At 40.8% G+C, this 15,766-nt stretch overlaps 1 protein-coding gene across 1 annotated transcript in view; it reads left to right on the forward strand.

Annotated features, from left to right (window-relative positions):
- Nucleotides 1–3,897: 3,897 nt before the first annotated feature.
- Nucleotides 3,898–15,766, forward strand: part of gfra2a (GDNF family receptor alpha 2a) — a 45,386-nt gene continuing 33,517 nt past the window's right edge. Inside the window, exons 1-2 of the mRNA XM_030765970.1 lie at nucleotides 3,898–3,934; nucleotides 6,338–6,643. Coding sequence (XP_030621830.1) covers nucleotides 3,898–3,934; nucleotides 6,338–6,643 — 343 coding nt within the window. The remainder of the gene's footprint in view (nucleotides 3,935–6,337; nucleotides 6,644–15,766) is intronic.

Here is a 15,766-nt window from a genome sequence, read left to right on the forward strand (position 1 = left end):
TTGGTTCTCTCTGCTCTGGTTTCAGGACTGCCTGCTAGGACATGATGGATCACTTTCAGCGAGAGAGGCTGAAGCTTGAAATATTGAGTCTAGCCGCTGTGTTCCTTTATCAAATCGAATTCATCTTTGGATGAATGCAATTTTGACTTGATGAAATTACACAGTGATTATCCTCAGCACCGGACCACTCTAGAGAGTCCCCCATTAGTTTTGGATATGTCACAAATGTGCCCTATCTTTGGCACTGTGTCTGAACTAGAGCGGCGTGAGGTTTTGAAATAACATTAAACTTTAGACATAGTAAGTGCTCTATAAAGGAAGCCTGAGGACTAAAAAAAAATATATAAAATAGATATATGTTGTTCACATATGCTGAAATATACTTTCCAGTCTCTCTCTCCTCTCCCTGTTTGTTTCTTAGTACCCTATGGACAATTTTAATCTTTGGCAACATGATGATCATGATGATGGTGGTGATGACGACGACGATGATGACGATGATGACGATGATGATATGTGTGCAGCTGCATATAGCGAAGGAAATGAGTTTGAGGAGGAGACTGGTTAAGGGAACAGCCTCGAAACATTACGAAGGAGACAAGATCTCAGTTTAGACAGCCTGTCCATATATAGTATACTCAATTAGCCCATCTGGCACCAATAGCAGAGGTAGACTGCTGACTTAGATAAATACACACCATCCAAAGTTCTAGATGAGACCATATCTCTAAATATAGCCAACATCATGCATTTATATCCAGAGCATCTGATGAGGTCTCTAAAACCCAGCAGATTTTAATAAACATTCAGTTATATTCTGTCAATACGGCAAATCCCATTTTACTTGTACCATATTCAAAATGTGCCTCTGTAAATATTCTACCACTCAGTGTCCTTGGATACAATGTTCTCACTTTTTTTTTTCTGAGGCTGCTATACTGTCTGGGCTGAAAATAAATTTGATCCTGGCATACTTTGCACAAAATAGTACCCCTGAAAGTACAGCATTAGCCATGAGGAATTTCCCAAAACATAAAAGCTCATCCATTCTTGCTTTCAGATATGTAAACGTCCTTTGTGGTGTGTGTGTGTGTGTGTGTGTGTGTGTGCACGCGCACGTGTGTGTGCTCTACTTGAGTCTAAATTTGGCTCAGTGGCACACCAGTCCCCGCTGAAGCTTTATGGCACCACATTGGTCAAATACGTCTGGTGCTATAACAGGGGACAAATCTCTCACCAAGGACACGCTTAGCCTGACGGGGGGGGGGGGGGGGGGGGGGGGGCACATATAAGGGGAATATGTGAGAAGCATTAGCATAAAAAATAGATGAAATGGTGATGGAAGACCGCAGGCCAAGTCTTGATCCCGGACGTGACGCCATAAGCCCCATCTCCCCGTCATGGGTACAGGACTAAAACAATACTCAAGGGTAACATCTGTCCTGTCAGTCAATCTGAATGAGCCTGGTTCTCTGTTGGGACTCCATACATATTTCCTTCCATTGGACAGCAGTGACTTGACAACTGCATGTTCATGGCTTCATCATTAGGTGATGGCCACGCAGTTTTTCACCAACCTCTTGAATCCTGGATCAGGAGATTAATGACTAGTCCAGCACTCACTCAAAGGTAGTGACATGTGACAGGGTCATTTCAGTCACGCAGTAAGATGCACAAGCTCCACGTTCTGATGGAAGACTTCTTGTTCTTGAATGATTTGTCTTTCATTATTGCTTGCTCAGCTCTGGTACAACACGGCCTAATGTTCCTCATTAAACGGCATTTACATTTAATGGCTTTTATATTACTTTGATTTATGACAATAAGGGAGCTGAGAGGGGTGACTTCTGATTTTGTATCTGATCAGTGTGTGGTGTTGCATGTACCAGCAGGCAAGTACTGTTTAGTTTTAGAATTAGGAAAGAAAGAAAGAAAGAAAGAAAGAAACAGTGGAAAGAAGGGCGAAAGAAAGAAAGAAAGAAAGAAAGAAAGAAAGAAAGAAAGAAAGAGAAAATTACTGATGATTTGACTGCATGAGGCATTATATTTGGGTCACTGCTGGTTGGTCAGTAGCCAAACACAAAAAGAATAAAGGTTCCAGCCACAGATTAATACAAATGTAGAACGCTGAGAGTTCTTATTGCTAAAACTTCTGTATGTCAGAGAAGGATTGTATTAAATATCTATTGACACCAGTTTACCTGCAGCATTTAAAGCGTCATTCTCAGTAACATCTTTGCAAAACGACATTGAACGTACGTTTTATAGCAAAGGGCAGGCAGGGAGGCTGTTATAGTTTTTCTTGCCAAACACATGAACATCGCGCAGGAGTCAATATGTCATGGTGAGAAGAATGACAAATTTCACGTCAGAAACGGGAAAAGTCGCCGGAATTGCTCGTGCCTCATGAGTTGTGGGCATCACCTCTGCGCGCTCGTCTATCAGCCTGCCAATGACAAATGGCACCCCTGTCGCGAGGCGAGTGTCGTGCGCTCTCCGCTGAGCGTGAAACTCACATCAATAGGCTACTGCAGCACTACAAGCCAGCCCCTGTGGTCCACTTCGACGTCACACGAGAAGGCACGTGTACGAATGAAATGCAACTGTAGATTCTGAAAATGAGCAAATGAGCCTTTTGATGAGTGCATTTTATGTGGCCTTGCTATTACCGAATGCAGTCGACTTGGCCTGCTTAAATGCAATGAATGGTTCTGTGCATAACACCAAGTAAAGCCCGTTTAGAATCAATACGCTGAAAGTACACGAACATATTCTGTTTCATATTCTGTTTTATTTTTTAAAACGTACATAGAAAAGGATATAGTACGTAATAAGCTTGGCAATTGTTCGTTTTTAAAACTTCTTTCCCCACATAGATTACTTAAGGATGCAGGGATAACTAAGCTTCTCCAGAAGTCAACCATTTTTTCTCCCTGATATGTGAACATCCCTGACGCGTATGACAAACTAGCATGATAAAGCTTCGCAGGAGTGCCTATTTAAAGGAGAGTTGATGAAATCTATTAAAACTGTCAGTGTTTTCATAGTTTACCCCATTTCGCACAAGCCTTTCAGGACACATTTCTTCTCTGTTTATTACGAGTGCAGTCGCACTCTGAAATGAGTCGTGGTTTAAAAGAGGTGGAAGGTGGCTGCAGAGTTCTTTTCTACCCCTCATATTTGTCCCTTCTTCCTGGTAGTTTTCGCTTTTCCAGTTTACCGGTGGTCGAAGTTGAATGAGTCAGCACGGTTTCTTGTTTGTTCCGGCTTTAATTAACTAATCTACTGCCGGACCATTTAACATGACTCTGAGATACGTTACGGGGGCATGCCCGCATTCTTTGCCTCCACTTCTCAGTCGCACTCTTTCGGCGGGAGCGCGCACAGAGTAGTGTGTGGTCAACTGGCTACCCGGGTACTTCTCCTCTCGAGCGAAGTTTGTGACTATTGGAACCTCGCTCAGGAATTTTCAGCGGACATCGTTGGATGTTGGAATATCATTTCGAGACATATGTACCAGTACTGGCTCTGTCAGTCGCACATTGCGTCTCTGTTGCGAATACGGCACCTGCATTCGGAAATATGTCTCTGTCCTCGCGGAATCTTGAATAACGGCTACACAGGAATCTAACGTTGAATACTTCTGTATCGCGGATTTGTTAACTTTTTCCTGTCTTCTCAAACACTGGATTATTTGGACTGGATGATGGTTGTGGTTTGGTACATTTCGGAGTCATGTTTGGATTTTTAACATTTTACTGCGCTAAAACAACATCGGGGTTTTAGCGAGCTTCAAGGGAAAGTAGGCTGTCTTACTTTGATCTGGAGTGAAGAATTAGAATCGAAGCATCACTGTTTTCAATCTCTGAACTCGGACTTGCAGTCAGATTTGCCATAATGTATATTTATATTTACGGCATTGTTCTCCTTTTAGGTAAGCAAAGTTTATCCAGATCAATATAACCGTCAAATATTTCCACTTACGTTCTTCAGCGAGTCCTTTCAATGTATACACACACATTCGACCTCGAATTTTAAAACATCATCATCATTAATCGTTCTGTGAGCATTCAGACTTTAGTTTTTTTCTGCTGTACAGGACTGCATATGCTTAAAACTTGTCTGACGAATCTATTTTTTATATTCACCATTGGTAAACGCTGGCTTTTAGGGACCACAATCCATCATTTGAGTCCACTGATCATAAAACTTTTTTATTTCTTTCTGTTTATGTTTAGGGTTCAAAGTCGCTTGCAAATATGGGCATCGTATTATGGAGCGGGCTATGTGATACCTCCAGGATATCTTAAGCTTTTTAAATGTATTATTTGAAATATCTATTATTTACGTTCCATTGCTGCTCTACTTCATATCCAGTTAACTAATCATTCTTTAGTGCTCCCGGCTAACTGCGCAGACGAGGTCGCTAAATGAAAAGTATTCTCTGTTCTCTTAATTGCCCTGTGCTTTGACGTTTATGAAATTGAAAATGCGCGTCTTCAAACGAATCCCTCGAATTAGGGACAAACTGAAGGTGAGAATGATCAAGGTCACAGGTAGGCAACTGCGCACTGACAGAGTTGATTCTGTCTGTTGGCCGTTCGTGTGCTCTATGTTGGACCAAAGGAATACCAGACGGACAACCGTAACGCAAACTCACACCAGACCCCTCTCTATCTCTCTCCCCGCCTCTCTTCCCCCCTCCCCGCTTCTCTCTCTCTCTCTCTCTCTCTCTCTCTCTCTCTTTGTCTGTCTGTCAAAATTATGCGCAGAACAATGCCATTCCCTCCTCCAGGAATAAAAACACATCAGATGGCCTAAATCAGGGACAAATATTTGGTCATATTTAGGTTTGCATAAAGACGCCAATTTTTGTGTCACAAAATAGAGAATCGTGTTGATGTCTGATAGCAAAACTTGGCAAATAAACCCCAAAACTACAGTACAGGCGACAACAACCTGTGCACGCAGAGCAAAAACCTGTCTATTCTGTCTGGAGGTAAAAAGGCTAAGACAGTATCCGTTGTGGCAGGTCCCACTTTTTAGTGTCGTATTTTAGATAGGTTACACCTGCAGGTGTCACTAGTGCCTCACTTCACTGGCTTCTATGCAGTTCAACGCAGTGCAGTTCAGAGAAGTAAAATTAATAATTTAAAATCATTGTAGAAGCTTGCATTAACATTTTGGAGTCATAATTTTATGGTTCTATAACGTGATTAAAAATCGACATATTTTCACTCTCTATCTTCACAAATCAAGTGCCAATTTAAGCAATTCAACCACAGTGGAATGGCACACCAACAGCCGTAACAAGCTTTGAAGGTAGACAAGCCTACGTAGTTTACACAGCCGAGAAACACCGTTGATAGGCTTAAAATGTATTTTGCATTAATATCTTTCAACCCAAACCTGTAGAAAAAAACCCCAAAACGCACAACTCATTCGCTCGACGATTTGAATCTCACTACGTTGCACATCACTTCAAACTTACCAACAAAAAATCATTAATTGCGGATGTTATATCGTTGTAACATGATAAAATAATCTCCCGTAACGAGGCCACTGCGTCATGACGAAAACATAAAATTCTTGAAGTCTGTCGTGTATACGCTCTGACATATCTGCCAAAATGATTCATTCTATGGCGTTAGGCTAATTGTAAGTCATTTGTGATGGATATGATGTCGAGGCCCGTAGGGCAGCCGTTGTGGTAGTTGGAGAGTGCACTGAGCTGTCATTAGCAATCTGGCTTAGTCATATAAAATGAGTTCCATTTGACAGGCCACACAATGATCTCCTTACCACTAGCTTAATGACATTCAGCATCTAAATTGCACTACATGGCTTGGTGAGTCACAGGCGAGCTACGAACAGTCTTAAGTGGGTGTAATAAAATGGATTCTCTATTGTTAGGCCGGTAAGTCAGTCTCTTTTGAGCTGTTTTGGGTTTGTTGCCTTTCATGAAACATTTATTTCCTCACTGTAAAAGAGTTCCTGAACATTTAACGGCGTAGGTACAGTATATTGACGTAACGTCAAGTGACATGTGTTTTGAAAAGTTGAACACGCCGGTGGGAGACCAACAACAAATGAGAAATTGATTTACAGCCATGCTTACCTGCAAAATCACTACCAGTCAGGTCTGGTGCCAAACAGACACACAAACACTGAGAGATATGTGTATCTGAAGATGGTCTTGATTGTTTTCTTCTTTTCTCTTCTCTTCTCTTCTCTTCTCTTCTCTTCTCTTCTCTTCTCTTCTCTTCTCTTCTCTTCTCTTCCTACGTTCCCTCTCCTCTCCTCTCCTCTCCCCCTCCTCTCCTCTCCTCTCCCCTAGATGAGGTATTGTTCTCTTTGACCAGTTCTTCAGCTCTGTCGGTGTCTGGATCTCAGGACTGGGTTGACTGTGTGAAGGCCAGCGACATGTGTAACCAGAGCCCACAGTGCAGCTCTCGCTACCGCATCATGCGCCAGTGCCTAGTGGGCAGGGACCGGAACACCATGCTGGCTAACAAGGAGTGCCAGGCCGCACTGGAGGTGCTGCAGGAAAGCCCCCTGTTCGAATGCCGCTGTAAGCGCGGGATGAAGAAAGAGCTCCAGTGTCTTCAGAGCTACTGGAGTATCCACATGGGCTTGACTGAAGGTAAGGTGTGGCGTTAGCATGTACTCACACACTGGTGAGACTGGGTGAGGTCGATATTTTGAGGGGGGAAAGCGGCACAGACGCTGAGGGCCCCGCGTGGAACTTTCTTCAAGATCTGTGAGAATAATGGAGGGAGTCTCGTGACTAGAGATTATTGATCCAAACAGGACGTACGGAAAGAAAAAAGAAAGGAACAAAGAAAGAGAACTGAAAAGGAAAAAAAAAGGCAGAGGTCTTGTGTTATATGTTGTTCAGATTGAACATTTGAAAGCGAATATTTTCTTTATTTCACATCCGTCACCTCCAAGCTGGTTTATTCTGAGAAAAAAAAACAAATACTGAGACCTACAGAGAAAACAATACTGAAACGATTGGACTCCTCTTTGTATCTGCACACAGGAGGGGAATCGTGTTGGCGTTTCTGTTAACGGAGTTGTTTTATAATAACCCATTGTAATCTCGCTATTAATACAAAGCATCGTGTTGAATTCCAGTTGATTCATCTGGAGCCAACTGCGGCCCAGACACATTTAAAAACAAGAGGAAGGAAGGAGTATTATGAAACAGCGTACATGCAGAATGCCTGTGGGTCAACGCTGCAATTTAATATGTCGCTGAAGTACCCAGAAAACCATTTGCCTCTCTGCCGTTGTCTTTCTGCTGAGTGTCTCTTCTGCTCTTATCTGCTAGAGCTATTTGTAGACTAACTACCCTCTGCAGCACATGATTATTTTGTAGAGGATTCTGCAAAATGCAACTTGATCACATTGGTTTGAAAAAAAAAAAAAACACGGAGAAAATGAAAATAAAACAAGATTTTCATCTATTCATACGAATGCAAGACAACAGATTGATACTGAGAAATACACACTATCTATCTATCTATCTATCTATCTGTCTGTATGTCTGTCTGTCTGTCTGTCTGTCTGTCTGTCTGTCTATCTATCTATCTGTCTATCTATCTATCTATCTATCTATCTATCTATCTATCTATCTATCTATCTATCTATCCATCTATCCACCTACCTCTCACCCTCTCCTGCTCCATCTCTCTGCTTCTCTCTCTCTCTCTCTCTCTCTCCCTGTGTGTGTCTCTTAAGCAAGATAACCCTGCTTGGCTATCAGTCTTCATGAAGTTTAGAGAGCAGAATACTATATACCTGTGGGGCTTGACTGTTAGGTCCTTTTAATCCTCTATCCACATCATAACAATAGACTAAAACCTTGACAGAGAGTAATTGCTTTCCACAGTCTGTGCTACAATGGAGCATTCCAACTGATATGGGAACAGTATTAGATTTACTTTTAAAGGCACCAAGATCTCAAGGCAATGTGTCCCCACTGGCTTTGAGTGTATGCAATTCAGCAGCACTGGCAGAGAGCTTGTCTCCTCCACAGCTGTGAAACAGGCCTTAAAAATGCTCTATTCAGTACATGTGAGTCAACACGTGATGACTGCAGACATAAAACAGAAAATTAGTTACTGAGCAGACTCGTAGCTAGTAAACAAAGGCTTCGTAAAAACTACATGAATGAATAATCAGGGCAAGAAATCTGCACTTTGGCCAACCAGTGGCTTAGAGCATTTTAACCTGCCGTGTCAAGCTAATGTAGATAAAGACCGCATACAAAATGTTTTGTTTTTTTTGTTTGTTTTTTTTTAATTCATAGGACAAAAAATATATATATTTATATTATATTCACACTTTCCACAACTATTTTGCTGTGGTGTTACCCATCTCGTGTTCTTTCCCTTTGCCCAATGCTTATACTCTGTGCCAAACACCCTTAATTAATAGTGATCCATTGTGCAGTGAACCAGGTTTTAGTTAACAGGAGGCAAATTGCCTTTGACACAAACTCCCTTCGTCATCCTTTCAAAGACAAACACTTCATGGGTGATTTCACTCAGACACACGGGCTCCTAGCAGCCACTTAAAAAGCCATTTTAGTGGAGAAAAGGAGGAAAGAAGCTGTCAAGAAAAACAGTGATATTTCCCTGGTCAAGGAGACAGTCTGAGATGGTACCTATCAAATAGCCTGACATATTTTGGATAGATTTTGGAGTAGATGGATGGATGACTAGATGGATGGATGGATGGATGAACAGATGGATGGATGGACGGATGGATGGATGGATGGATGGATGGATGGATGGATGGATGAACAGATGGATGGATGGATGGACAGAATGATAGATGAATGGATGGAGTGTTCATAGAGAGAGAGACAGACAGACAGACAATGTTTTTTTCAGCGAATCTCTGGTTGATTGTAGCTGGTTAATTGTAATAATTAGTTGATTTTTAAATTGGTGGTTTTCCCCGCAGAGAAACACTGCTGCAGGTCTGCGTGCCCATTTCATGCTCACACACTGCACAAACCCTCGACTGAATGAAACGTTTTTCGGTCATATTTCTGGTGAGCCGCTCTTTATTGTCAGTTAGATAATGAAGATGTAGATGAAATGCCACTTGATGAACTTGTACCCTGCTTTTCTCCGGTTTCCATGGATACACCCGTTTTTAAATAACAGTCTGCTTGTGCTCCGCGCAAAAGTCCGTTCTTGGAAAAATACACGCGTCTTGCTCCCCTGCTGATGTCCCTCAGTCTGGCTTTTCCTTTAATATAGGTTTAGAGAAGTGGCAGAGAAAGCTTTCAAACCGAGGGTCAATCAAGGCCTGCGAGAAGTGCATGTAATTACACCACTTAGCAGAGTTAGGCGACATAGATGGATTCAGATTATTGGGTGAAGGCTGTCTGCGTGGCTGCAACAGAGGTCGGGCAGCTGACGACACGACAAAACTTTGTCTACCCGACAGTAAGATCTATAGCCTCATCCAACAGGTATTCCCAGTTTGACTGCAAGGTAAGGAGATTGCTTTTTTCTGGTAATCAAAAGGTTAGAGCAAAAGGTGAACTGGTTCAGCTCCTTGTGGGTTGATATTACTCAAATGACATCGCGCTAAAAGTAGTTTTTGCTGTTTGGCAGTTTTGGGGTTTTTTTTGCTCACTCTAAGCAAACTCTTTTCTGTCTACGAAAGTAATGTCCAGCACAGAGTATACCTCCAGAAGCCTTCAGCTATTAACACTATGACCAATAGCAGCAGTCAGAGTCCATTACCTCAGTCATCTACTCTCGTAAAGGACAGGACAACGGCCGGGAGGCGAGAAAATGCCACACCCTCTCCTGTTTCATTTGTCCTCTACTCTTTCTCTCATTCCACGTCTCTCTCCTCTTGTACTAAATCACCCATACTGGAACAAAGAAACAGTCAATAGCTCTGGACTGAAATCAAAAGAGGTTTCCAACCTGATGCCATAGAGACACACCCACGCACACACACACACACACACTAACTCTCACACACACACACACACACACACACACACACACACACACACACACACACACACACACACACAATCACAATCTCTCTCTCTCTCTCTCTCTCTCTCAGCTGGGAGAAATATGATGACAGGCGAGGTGCTTGTATCTCCTTGCGAATCCCTTTTTAATGATTTCCATTACTGTAAGTGGAGATGCAGGGAGACGATAGCAGGAGATAGATGACCAGGGTCCTGTAATTTAAAAACATTCTTGGTTATCCACTAAAGTGTGGACAAGCTAAGAAGGCGTGGCAAAAAAAAAAAATGGAAGAGAAGCGGTATGGGAAAAAAAAAGAAATAAATAAAACGAGCACGGAAATCACACGGCGACCTGAACTATTTCACCTTTTTTTAAAAAAAAAACAAAACAAAACAAAAAAAAACAGGTTCGATCACAGAGACCTCCCACAATTCAACTTAAACCGATACAGACAGCGAAATGACAGAGTTCCAAACCCTCAGAAAGCAGTCAGAGGTAGAGCTGTTAATGCCTGTGTTTGACATTTAGAAACCGTGGAACTCTATGCAGAATTAAAATAGCATTTTCACAGGCTGGAAAAATGTGCGAAGCAAATTGTCACGAATTACGAATGATTTTTTTTTTTTTTCGACAATAATTTAGACGGTCGAAATCTCATTAGAATCTCAGGTAGGCCTTTTTAAGCGAACACAGAAATAGCCGGTATGTCACAAAGTGAGGTTATTGTAGTAATCCAAACGTATTGTGAAAAGCGTTGTTTGTGAACGGAGAGTGGATTCTGTTTTCGCTGAAGCCTGGTTGTTTAAGTGTCATGCAGAGCTGCATGGAATTTGAGGAACTTGAGCCTGCTGCTAGAAGGCCTGACACATTTTGAATGTTCTCGTTAGAGAAAGAGCTATACCACTGAGACAAAAGCTACAAGAGAATATGCCTCCAAGGCAAAAGCTACACTGCAAAAACTTACTTAAAAATGAGAGGATTGCATCTTCGGAAATGGCCATATATCGGAGGCTTTTCCACAAAAATAAAACAAAACAAAATAAAACAGAAAAAAAAACAGGTTTAGTACAAATATAATTTGGTACTAAATTGAATATTAGTATACATACTGGGTTTCTAATTCCACTATATTAAAATTCACCCGGTGTATTTCATGTTTTACCGGAATATTCCGTCAAATATATAGATAGACATGCCTCAAATCTATTAGAGAGAAAAAAACAGAGCTCAATCAAAATTCAGGCGATTGAATGCGTCCAGCGTAAAACAAATCAAGTTAATGCCAGCTATTAAAATTGACTTTGCCTCAAGTCATAAGTATTTCTACTAGACAGAGAAAAATCCATATGACGCTTCCATCATCTAGGGAAATGTATGCTCTCTCTCCCTCTCTCTCTCTCTCTCACACACACACACACACACACACACACACTGAGACGGAGAGAGAGAGAGAGAGAGAGAGAGAGAGAGAGAGGGAGGGAGACGGGGGGCATGAAATTAGAATGTTTGGAAGATACAATGTAAATCATCTTTGCAGCGTGATTCTTTCATGTGTTAAGAACACTGCTGATGGAATTTTCGGCACCTTGTCCTTTTTTTTTTTTTTTTTTTAAATAACCATCACTCCCGCTCTCAATCAACCGAGGGAAAAAAAAAAAGCTGTTTTTTGTGACTTGACATCCTCAAAGACAACCAAATAAAAATCCTTTTACACTCACCTCCCGAGCAACCCGCATGCTCTCTAAAGTCTAAAATCACTCATGTCTGGCAGCCTTAGACAGAGCCAGGTGAGTTGTGCTATTTGTTGAAGCAGAAGCTCTTTGCGGAAGAGCCGCTCTCTCTGATCTTCGCTGCGCTGCACAGAGCGAGGGGCAGTGTGCGGAGGGGAAGGCAAATGGCATCTTAATTACATGGCTAAGCCGTCACCCTTTGGCAAATCGTCTTGCACAGAATGACTGGGAATAATTTTATTACATGAATGCATAATATGGTGAGAGAGTGAGAGAGAGAAAGAGGGAGAGAGAGAGAGAGAGAGAGGAGGGGGTAGAGAGGATTTCTTGTCGACAATTTGAGCCTGCTAAATTGTTATTCTTACATAATGGAAAACGACAGTAAAAAAAATGCAGGCAGAATTCTGACTCAACGAGTATCCAGAGTTGATTATCCAAATATTATCGCATTGGGAGAAATTAGATTGTCTCAATTGCTCATTGAGGGAATTCCATTCTGCCAATAACAAAGTGATTAAAAATCACTTCAGCATCTTTATCTCTGTAATACCATATTTACAAAAAAACAAAAAGTTTTTCATACTCAACGTCTTTTTTTTTTTTTTTTTTAACAGACAATAACACTAATAACTTCCATCCTCGTTTCATGATGATACCAATAGTTGAGTGACTCTCGGTAACTGAGTCAGTGGGTTGAGATCCTCAAACAGAAGCGTTAAGTGGTTCTGGCTGGGTCGGTGTTACCAGTGGAATTATTACTGCAGAGAATCATAGAGGGCCTAGACATAAGCGTTAAGACATTCTTACACAGATAAAGCTTAGTAGTCTTTTTTTTCTGTTATTTTGACAAATTCTTTCGCGTCAAGAATTTCAAGAGCCTCTATTCATACTGCCATTCCATTTTTCCCCCCTAATTCTTCAAAAAGAGGGTTTTTTCTGCTGTTTGCTGTCTGTTTCTTCTTCTTGTTCTTCCTCTTCTTCTTACCTTGAATCCTCACAGAGAAGGGAAGAAGCTAAATATGCATAATGTAATGACAAAAATCTGGTTAGAGAAGAATTAAGCCCTTTATCAAAGATGAAAGAAGCAGATGTTGTTTCTTTTTTTATTTCTACTGGGACAGTTAAACATGTACAAGTTGCTCCTCATAACAAAATATATACATATATTTTTACGTATAGAATAACATATACATTCCAGCAAATACAGAATATAGCAAAAAAAAAAAAAAAAAAGCCTCAGGAAAAGTCACTGAGTCTTTTCATATTACTTGTCACATACTGGTTTAGACTGGCCCAGACTGGCTTCAATGTGAAATATGATTAAGACCATCATTCCTTTGTGCCTTTGGTCTGAAGCACAAGGAGAACTCTCCACTATTACCCACAAGTAGTGAGAAATGTTCTGACCGTGAGAGATGTTTCCTGGGTACGTACGGGCCTTCCAGTCTGATGAAATGCCCCAGCAGTGAGTGGAGCAGGCAGGGCTAAAAAATGGCTGTTATTCCCCCTGGGATGAGCTGGAGCAAGGCAAGGCAGTGAAATTAAATTAACTCAAACGTGTCAGCCGCAGAAAGACTGATTAACGATAGAGCTCATTCTGCTCACAAATCTCTCATTTGCTTCAATTTACTGCAAATGGGAAAAAAAGAAGGAATAAAAAAAGGATTTTAATTAAATTTATATCTCTCTGAAAAAGGAAAGAAAAAAAAATGGACCCTGCTAGTAGAGAGTCCATTGATAAACCCATACACTACAATGAAAGGATGTGAATTTGTGTCTGTGATTAAGTTTTTAATAAATTTGAAAGTGGTACGCCCCACCACGGGAACGCGAGAAGGCTGTCTTGTTTTAAAAGTCAGAGCACACGTTTAACGCACCTCACCGAGTGAATAAGATAAGTCATTTTGCTCCTTTTGTTTTAACCGTTTTAGTTTGAACCCCCCCCCCGCCGCCCCCCCAATTCGTCTAACGCATGGCAGTATATGGTATGTATGCTAAACCAATGTTTCAGTTGATAATGTATTTGAATTTAACGATGAATCCCTCACTGCACGATCATTTGAGTGCTGATTATGAATTGTAATTTCGCCGATCATTTCAAAACGCCGATCATTTGAAAACCAAATGTCATAGGTTGGAGGTGGGGGGGGGGGGTTTACAATCTCAACGCAAGAATGATGTAATGCCATGAAGTAAAGTTTGGGCAGTGTTGTCACGTGACACTGCGCTTGTGCTTCTCTCATGGTTTGCCATTTGAGGTTTTGTTTCTCTCAGTAGAAAGCCTCTGTGTTCTATCAGCAAGAAGACGGCTGGTAGCTTTGGCTGTTATCATTGCCAGAATCTCCTCAGCATTTTGATCTCATTGATTTTATTCAAATCTCTTCAGAGGAATCCCATAATTCAAGATGATTTATTCATGCAGGGTGCTCCGGCTACCTCAGCTCTGTTGTATTTTGTTGCCTGCTAGTATATGTTTTAACCCACTCATTGAACCAGTAAATTGATCTGACAGATGCTAGCGAAGGCTAATTTTTTTCAATGCACTCCTCAAAGCAAATCTGCTTATTTATTTATTTATTTATTTATATTTGTCTTTGGTTTTATTTGCTTGGAGATACGATCAAATACTCGTACTTTTAAACCACAGTAAACTGACTGGATTGAGCCTTCTACCAATCTCATTTGAAACTGTGACAGCCCCTAAAGAGGGAAAGGGTGGTTCACACTGAGCTCAAATAACTATTTGTTTCCACGACGATCAACATTCCCTCAGGGGAATAAATAAAGTGTAGCTCTTGTCATTTTTCTACAGTAATTATATTGACATAAAAAACAAAACAGTAAGGAAAAGAAACTAAGTATTTGAACTGAGCATGTAAAACGACCTTACCATCATTTGAAATGAATCATGTTTCTTTAGGGTAAGTATGAATGCATTTTCAATCCCCCCACCCCCCCTTGTGCTTTGTGTTCATTTACCACCAATTAACATCTTGATTTCCCAAGAGGTGTTTTATTTGGGGCAACTAAGGATAAATTAAATTGTTATTCTCTATTAGTATTGTGTTACAAGCTCACAAAGATATTGAATCAGGCGCAATGAAAATTCACTTCACATTAATTTGTCTCTAAGGACTTGGGTTGTTATTGTATCGCTATAACTTTCACATGTGTAGTTTCAGTGAGTTGAGAAAACAAATACAAAAGCATATTCATCAATGCGGTCGGAATCAAACCGCCACGGAGAAAACTGGGATTCAATCCAGTGCAAAGATGTTTCGCAGTCCATTTTATGCGAGTCCAAGTCAAATCTGGGTCCAAGTAAGATCTTACGTCTCAGAGAGACGAGAAGAAGAAAGTTCTCAAGTCTTTTTGATCAGAAATCTGAGCCGGGTCCCAATTTTCTTTTGACAATTACCGTTCAGTCCTTTTCACCTCAGGGCAATTCCGTGTTGATAATTCCCAGGGAATAAACAGGCTGTTTTTATTCATTATTTAGCTTTGGATCGCACGTCAGGCATTATTTAAATACATAAAATCAAAATTAACTTAACTGAATGTAGGCACAGGAATAAGACATGTATTCGCTCGTTTCGATACACTACATTTCGCTGTGAATATTAAAACCCATGAGGGAATATTAAATTATAAGTGCCTAAAAACCATAAACTGTTCTGGAATATAGCGAGAAAGTAGCACTAAGATTATGAAGAGTCTGATTATAAATGAAGCTGTGGTATATAGTGATTGTGTGTAAACTGATGAACTGAACTGCTGCATAAAGGCCTTGAGCAGTTCAATCAGTCGTTACATAATCTGAAACACAGTATAACAGGCTGCAAATCTCATCTACTGTAAATTATTAGCTTCCATTAGCTACATATGAATGAATCCCCAAATGTACTTTCTTAAGTAATCTGATAGCTGTTGTAATGTCCAAAATGTGGTCTTTATGGATATACTGGCACAGAAACGTGTATGGTTTAGACAATTCCTGTTTTTTAGAGCGATGATTGAAACACA

This window comes from Chanos chanos, chromosome 1 (assembly GCF_902362185.1).
Source record: "Chanos chanos chromosome 1, fChaCha1.1, whole genome shotgun sequence".
Taxonomy (NCBI): domain Eukaryota; kingdom Metazoa; phylum Chordata; class Actinopteri; order Gonorynchiformes; family Chanidae; genus Chanos; species Chanos chanos.